The sequence below is a fragment of the Elaeis guineensis genome, chromosome 14, assembly GCF_000442705.2.
Source record: "Elaeis guineensis isolate ETL-2024a chromosome 14, EG11, whole genome shotgun sequence".
Taxonomy (NCBI): Eukaryota; Viridiplantae; Streptophyta; class Magnoliopsida; order Arecales; family Arecaceae; genus Elaeis; species Elaeis guineensis.
Window position 1 is genome coordinate 49,614,058 of NC_026006.2, and position 8,759 is coordinate 49,622,816.

The window sequence follows — 8,759 nt, forward strand, 5'->3', positions numbered from 1 at the left end:
CATGGTATTCATCTTTTCAAGATGATGTGTCCAACCATATTTGAGGAGGTTCAGCGCATGAGTAGGATTTCTTATGCCTTGGCCATAGAGAGCCTCATATATGCCAAGCTATGTACTCGACCTGATATTGCTCTTGCTGTGAATGTTACGAGCAGGTATTAGTCAAATTCAGGTGAGGAGCACTAGATAGCTGTAAAAAATATTCTTAAGTACTTGAGAAGAACTAAAGATTTGTTCTTAGTCTTTAGAGAAGATTTTGAGTTACGAGTTAAGAAGTATACTGATTCAGACTTCATGTCTGATCCTAATAATAGAAAGTCTATGTCAGGATATGTGTTCGCATGCAATGATAGTGCAGTCCGCTGAAAAAATTTCAAACAATCCATCATAGTAGATTCGACCTCAGAAGTTGAATATGTCGCTGCTTTGGATGCTGCAAAGGAAGACTTCTGGTTCAAGAAGTTCGTCACAGAGCTTGGAGATTATGATATTGGATGTTATACCACTTTATTACGACAATAATGGAGCCATAGCACTTGCTAAGAAGTTGATGTCTCATCAAAAATCAAAGTACATCGAGCGGCGATTTCATATGATACGCGACTATCTCGAAAAAATATATATCAAGGTGCGAAGAGTAGACTCTATGGATAATGTGGCAGATCCACTGACAAAGTAATTGAGCCAGACAAAGATGGAAGTCCACCTTGAGAAGATGAAATTTAGATTAGTGGTCAATTGGCTTTAGTCCAAGTGGGAGATTGTTAGATGTATGTCCTAGAAGTCAACATGGCTGACACATTATAATAAGTCTAGGACATAATTTTATATTTAATATATTGATTTGATCAATAAAAAGATAAATTTTATTTTCATTCAAGCGTGATGTATCCTTGAATCATCCATAGAATTAATACTTCGATATATATTCTCAAGGTGTTAAGAATTAAAGGTATATATAATTGATTCCTAAATATTTTCGATCGTAGTATTATCATGAGGATGGTGATCAATCTGGATAGACCGACGTACAGATTGCTTCTTTCGAAGTAGATAAGTCTCTGGTCTACAGCGTAGAGATACTGAGTGATGAGTGTGGGTAGTTGTTAGAGAACAACTAGTACTGAGCGTGATCAAATGAGAGATCACTTGGATTTCTATTTGATTGTCAATAATTATCTTGATGCTGTAGTTGTGTAAATATTCTTTTGACCTATGATGGTACAATTACTCACAATGAAGCTGTTAGAATTTGACTGACATATAAACATGGCCTCGATAAGACCTTATAGTGGATGTTGGTGATAATTGATCTACTGTAGGAATAGGATGCACATCTAAATGGAATCTATTGATCTTGATAAAGAGTAGTTCTATGAGATTTGAGAGGCTAAGTCCGAGAGTTTGTGGCCACAGCAGTATGATTGATGGAAAAAAATTTTCATGAGGCTCACAATTGGATTTGAGTTAATCGAATCTATCATATGACTGATGATGAGGTTTGACGATTTATCCATGATCTACCATCTAGTCAGGACTCATGATAGAGGGACTGAATCATATGTGAACTATACCTTAAAGTTTTTTTTGGATTTTATTAGATTGTCACTACATACTGCTAGGTGTCATTGGTAGATTATAAGAGCTAACTAGGGTTGCTCAGGATCGACAATCCTTGATGAGTTAGAGTGAAATCATTCTAACCCATTGAAAAGAGTTTCAATAATATTATGATAGAGATTATGGTATATCTAACTATCAAATAGAATTGAACCTATGGGGTCACACAACAAAGAGATTAGACCTGGAATAAGTAATTGGATTTATGAAGTCTCAATTAGGTTTAGAAAAATTCTATTAGATTCTGGATAACTTTGCTAGCATATGGTTGAACCCAATTTTCTCTTTGTACTTGAATTACTTATTTGATATGATTAATTTAAATTAATTATCTGCTAATAATCTAAATGAATTAGATTCATTGGTTTCCAATTTATGTGTTCCTAGGGTTTTGGATCAAATGCATTAAGGTTTCAAACCCTTAATCAATTACCTTGATTGTTTGCATGGGACGCCATTTAATCTGATCAAGTTGGGCGTGCCCACTTAAAAGCGGGCATGTGAGATCAGTGTAGGGTGTCCTCTAAGCCCCATGTGGCATGTGAAAATGTGAGTGCAAAGGCTCTAATAGTTGGCACCTAATGGATCTTCTAAAGGGGGTCAAATATCTCAGGCTATAAGGATTCTTAATGCAAGTAGGGCTTGTATTAAGGGGTTATTTGATTTTGAATAGGATTCAAACATTTTGCTTATTTAAAGAGGCCTTCTCTAAGGCTCTTTACATCAAATTTCCAGCAGCCCATGCCTCCCATAAAATCTCCTCACGCCTCCCTCCCTTCTCTCCTTTGGATCCAACGCCCAAAGAGCTTGGGCGTCCTTCATCTCCACGCCCAAGAGAAGCTTGGGTGTCCCCTCTTGCTTGCTGGTTTTCAAACCTTGGTTGCTTCATAATCAAGAAAAAAAGAGCAAGAGAAGAAGAGAAGAAAAAGATCAAGGAAAGGATCAAAGAGTTGATGGCGATGCAGGCTTCGTTCAGATTCGCAGGGTGATCGTTCTTGGAGAAGAAAGACCAACACCAAAGAGGGCTATTCCAGACTGATCCTGAGTGGATACCCACAGAGGCCGGATACTTGTATGGCTAAGGGAGAGCCTATCTTCTTCCAGATTCAGATTCAAAGAAAGAAATTACAAAACAAATATATGATTAGATCATATATTTAATTTCATCATAAAATTCAGCATGTGTTCAATTTCAGCATATAAAGTAGATCTTTGTATTTTATGTTTTATGCATGCATGATTTAAATTAAAAAATATTTTAATCTTCTATTCCACTGTATTATTTAGAAAAGAAAAATTTTAAATTATATATGCATGCCCCAACATGAAATTTCAACACCAATGAGAGAACTTTTTTTGGTGGCAACTACTTTGGGTTCATCTACCAACTAAGCAATTCCTATGTCTAAAGGGCATTCTAGATTGTTTCTGCGACCTATGCAATAATATTCAAGAAGATAGTAATCACATTATTATACCTTGCACATATGCCAAAAGATGTGGGTGGCTTTGCAACATCTTGATGGGTAGAGTTTCTCCCCATCATCTGTGCTGGCTTTGATTCGGTTCCTTAACAAGTCAGGGTGAGCCTGCGAGGGGAGCTCTCTTTTGCCTATGTTGCATGGTAGTTATGTCTAGCTTGCAATGAACGAATCTTCCAACAAAATCATATTTCCCCAATTCATTTGGTAAGGAAAGTTCTCGCTGATTGAACTCTCATAGCATGTTGATACATCATTTCTTATTTGTTTTAGTTCCGCTGTTTATATCCAGTTCAGTAGTCTCCATAATTTTTATCTTCTATATTATGGGTCGGGTGGCTTCTCTACTACTCACAACATTCTGAATTCTAAGTCTACTGAAGTCTGAACTTCATTTATCTGAGCTGGGTGATCTTTTCTGTCCAAAATTGCAGGTTATTCCTTGTTGGTTTTATGATAAGTGTGGTGCCATATTGCATGATATGTGCTCTATTTGGTGAAGCTGCCTTGGTGCTCCATTCTAGTATTCTCATGCTACTTAATTAGGAGATTTGATATTTCGCTCTCAGCTTTTATGGCATTTAGTTACTTGTGATGGAATGCTGCTATTTTTTCTGTTTCTATTCAGCTTCAACTGCTTTCATGTATACTGCTGCCCCATTACATATATTCTTTTTATCATGCTGTGGACTTCATCTCATCATTTAGTCTCTAATTGCTGCGGAGCATCAAAGGGATTAGTTAGAAGGCATGGAGTTTTAGTCAAGATAAGGTCACAGGTTACTCAGGCAAATTGTTTTACTCTGAAGCGACAGGTTCTTTTTGCCTGGTTTACAAATATCGGCTTTAAAACCTCTACTCTACTCTACTCTACTCTATTTTTAGCCAAAAAAAAAAAAAAAAGAGGGGAAAAACCCTCTGCTCTATGCACAACTGTTCTTTTGTTTGCTTTTTCTCTGGGTCACTGTTATCTTGTCCAGCGGGCCATTTATTATGTTGTAGCCAGTTGTCTGTTGTTTTGCTCTCACTAGATCCTACTACGTATTTGCTGTCTTAATACATAATAATTTATAGTAGTTGCTACTTGTATTATTGAAAAAAAAAAAAATTGGGCCAATGAGCCCATCTTTAGCTGGTTAGATCATCTAAATGGAACCATTGATAAAATTCATCTGGAACCATTCGAGTTGGCTAGCTATGACCATGACTCATCGTCCATGTATGTGCGTGCATGCATGCATGCGCCTTTGTGCGTTCATAAGCATCGTGCTGAAACGGGCGTACGCACATCAAAAGCATTGTAAATCCAGTCATAAACAAATGAGCTACGAATTTATAATTAGGACTCAGGTCGGTGGTCAACACGGAAAGGCCGACTAACTTTTTATTATTATTATTTTAATTTTTTTATGCATGTATGTTTGGGTTTAGAAAATTTGGAGGATCGAAAATTTTCTATGCACCATAGGTAGTGTAGAAAATTTGATGTAAAGTGCACCATCTCGTCCGATTGATCCACATAATTATTATTTTTTAACATATATTTAATATCTATAAATCAATTTTTTTATTTAAAAATTTTATATAATGAAAATATTTTTATTTTTTTAAAAAATTATAATATTTTATGTTCATATTATGACATTTTGCGTTCATAATATGCATAGCATATCATAAATTTTTTCTAAAAAATGAATGTATTTTAGTGATTCAAAATTTTTAAACAAAAAAATTGATCCGCAAACATTAAATATGCATTGAAAGTTATTGGACAAAAATATTCCTCTCATATTATGATATTCGAGATCATATTATGATATCCTGAATTATATTATGTCACGTGATGTCATAATTTTTTTTAAAAAATAAATATTTTTTTATATAAAATTTTGAAATAAAAAATAATTTTAAATATTAAATATATATTTAAAAATAATAATTATATGATTCAATTGGATGGAATGACGTAGTTCACGTTGAATTTTCTACGCCACCTGGATGCATAAAGAATTTTTTTCTGGAGGATAGCATACGATCCACTTCCACCTGGGCTTCGGTATCCATATATATTTCTTTATCTTCATTTACGATGGGATCATTTGAAAATGACATGATATGGATAAGCTGACGTCATGGATGCGCTGATTCGCTTTCTTAACAGTAGATCCTCGATCTTTTTTTTATTAATAAATTAACCAGTCTGAAAATTGAAAAATGAATTACCATCGGACACTGAAAATTACTGTAGTGATATTGTTGCAACGAAGTGACTGGATACTTCATTATTTATTTTAGTTTCACGGTGGCAACGAGATCAACATCCCACCTTATCATTCATTTCTTTTTGATATCCTAATCTGTGTTCTCTCTCCTCGCGATGATAAAGAATTGACGTATACCAGTTAAGGAAAGATTTTTCTTGATCTGAAATTTTTTTCTTAAATATATGATATTAAAAAAAATAATTTTTATATATTTGATTGATTAAAAAATAGTACATTTCAAATAATTTATATTTAGTTAAGTATTTATTTTTTTAAGAAAGATTTTATTTCATTTTATTTAAAATTTTGAATATTTAAAAGAATATCTTAATTTTCACTCGGTGGAAAAGGTCTATACCCTATACAGATTTTTCTCTATTTTCTTGTTTTCCTTCTTTCCTTTTAGTAAATCTGGCGACTGTTTGACACACTTTCTCCCTTCTTTCTCTTAAAAACCAAATAAGTCGCGAGCCCATCATCCACGAAACCAGAGAATACCGGTGACAGTGGGAACAAAATTTATTTATATACGGCGGACTTAGCGCAGCTTCTCTTGGCTTTAAAAAACAACTTCTTCCTACCAAAAAAAAAAAAAACTTCAAAAACTATCCAAAAGTCATCATGATTCATTCCACTAACGTGAAAGAAGCATGTACCCTCTTCTTCTTACATCTATAGATAACAAAAGTAATTAATTTCTATAAGGCGTACTTAATGTTGGCTTTTTCTTTTTTTTTTTCTTTTTTTGGGTAGTGAGCCCTTCTTGCCTTTAAAAACAAGTTCAAAAGCTAGCCAAGAAGTCATCATCATACTTCACTCACTTCCTCTTTTTCTCACATCTACGCATACCTTTTTTGGCCTTTTTCATTCAAACGAATCTTATCTTCCAACTTATCCATGCATAAAGTTCCTCCCCTATATGAGCCTTAGCTTACGGTGTACACCAAGACACATCAGCACCAAAAAGCTAAGACTACAACACGTAGCAATCACAGTCAAAATGGTTCACTTCTGGATAAGCCAGCTGCTGCCTACCATGCCAACTAATTCGCCCCCACATCTTGACCAACACCATTATAAAAAGAGATGCAAGCTTGAATCCACTCACCGCGTCCACAATGGCTTCCACTACGCCCATTCTCCTCTTCGCCTCCCTCCTCTTCCTCTTCTCCATCTCCTCGGCCCTACGTCCCCACGCCCTCGTCGTCCCCGTCGCCAAGGACGCCGCCACCCTCCAGTACGTGACCCGCGTCGACCAGCGAACCCCTCCCGTCCTCGTCAAGCTCGTCGTCGACCTCGGCGGCCGCTTCCTCTGGGTCGACTGCGAAAACGGCTACCACTCGTCCAGCTACCGCCCCGTCCGATGCCGCTCCGCCCGGTGCTCCCTCGCCATGGCCAACGCCTGCGGCGACTGCTTCTCCGCCCCCCGGCCCGGCTGCAACAACAACACCTGCGGCGTCTTCCCCGAGAACCCCTTCATCCGTACGAGCACCGGCGGCGAGCTCGCCGAGGACGTCCTCTCCCTCCCATCCACCGATGGCTTCAACCCTGGCCCTCTTGCCACCGACCGCACCTTCCTCTTCTCATGCGCGCCCACGTCCCTCCTCGAAGGCCTCGCTATCGGCGCCGCCGGCATGGCCGGCCTCGGCCGGACTAAAATTGGCGTACCGTCGCAGCTCGCGGCCACGTTCAGCTTCCATCGGAAGTTCGCGCTGTGTCTCTCATCTTCGACATCATCGGATGGTGTCATCTTCTTCGGCGATGGCCCCTACCATTTCCTTCTAAATGTGGACGCTTCGCAATCTCTTATCTACACTCCTCTCATCATCAACCCTGTAAGCACCGCCGGAACTTACGTAGCAGGAGAGAAGTCGGCCGAGTACTTCATCGGAGTAAAATCGATCAAGATAAACGAAAAAACAGTGCCTATCAACACTAAATTGCTCTCCATCGATAGAAATGGCGTCGGTGGAACCAAGATCAGCACGGTCACTCCCTACACCGTTCTGGAGACTTCCATCTACAAGGCGGTGACATCGGCGTTCCAAAAGTCGTTGGCCAATGTAACCAAGGCCGCGGCGGTGGCTCCGTTCACCGTGTGCTTCAATTCGAAGGAAATCGGGAGCACGAGAGTCGGGCCGGCGGTGCCGTCCATCGATCTTGTGCTGCAGAATGCGAATGTGTTCTGGAGGATCTTTGGTGCCAACTCGATGGTGCAGGTGAATGACGACGTTCTTTGCCTGGGCTTCGTCGACGGCGGTGCGAAGCCGAGGACGTCGGTGGTGATCGGAGGGCATCAGCTGGAGGACAACCTGCTGCAGTTCGACCTGGCGACGTCCAGGCTGGGGTTCAGCTCGTCGCTGCTCTTCCGGCAGACCACCTGTGCCAATTTTAACTTCACGTCCAATGCCTAGTGGCCCAGTGACACGTATACACGTGTTGTTAGAGAAATTATTAGTTGCCTACTAATTGGCTTTGTTTTATTGAGAGTCGTTGGAATAAATCTATGCCCGACTTTGTAAAATTCCAATTCATGATGTCATGGATATAGTGTTGTCGAATAAACTGTGACAAAATAAGTGCTGAATTATTAGGAAGTTGTCTTTGTAAGAGAGTCTCACAGCTATTATTTTGTCGGCATAAATATAGATGAAATTTCTACATGGTAGATCTTTCTCGTCGATGCCTCTGGATTGGGTTAATTAAGTTTTAACGAAAATAGAATCTGAGCTAAATGTACATTTGGTCCATTAAAATCTGTGGTGCACCAAATTAAGTGCTTCTACAATAAGGATTGCAGCGGATCTGTTATCCAATTGGAGCTATTTGCCACCAGTGATCACAGATTTTAGCTTTATTAGTTATTGACAATAATACATGTGGATTACTGTGGAGCGAGATCAAACTTTGCTGCTACAGGTACTTATGAACTTATATTCATTTCCAGTCTTTATACACTTTAACCTAAGATCAGTATTATTGTAGTATAGAATGAAGGACATCATTAGTTTCATATTGATTATAAATTCAAAGGATTCTGACAAGAGACCATTCATTTCATGTGAGATGCCTTTTGAATTGAAATTTAGAAGAATAAAATCATGAGGCTTATGGATCAAAGTGGGCAATACTTTATGTGCCGAGTTATGCATCAAGTAGAAAATCATCTATGTGACTATAGGGTCTCTCCTGTCCATAGACAAACTCTTCCTTGACCAGAAGACTAAACTGGGAGGTTATATTATAATATAGAATGGAGGACACCGTTATAAATCAAAGGGTTCTGATCTATATAGGGAGGGATCATCCATCCCATATAAAATATCTTTTGAATTGAAATTTAGATGAATAAAATCATAAGATCCTTAAATCGGGATAGCCAATATTTTACGTG

The 8,759-nt window shown here is 38.4% G+C and overlaps 1 protein-coding gene across 1 annotated transcript; it reads left to right on the forward strand.

Moving 5' to 3' along the window:
* The first annotated feature begins 6,453 nt into the window (after window positions 1-6,453).
* On the forward strand, window positions 6,454-8,031 carry LOC105057778 (probable aspartic proteinase GIP2). The gene has a single exon (XM_010940472.4). The coding sequence runs from the start codon at window positions 6,484-6,486 to the stop codon at window positions 7,777-7,779; it is 1,296 nt and encodes a 431-aa protein (XP_010938774.1). The 5' UTR covers window positions 6,454-6,483; the 3' UTR covers window positions 7,780-8,031.
* Window positions 8,032-8,759: the final 728 nt, after the last annotated feature.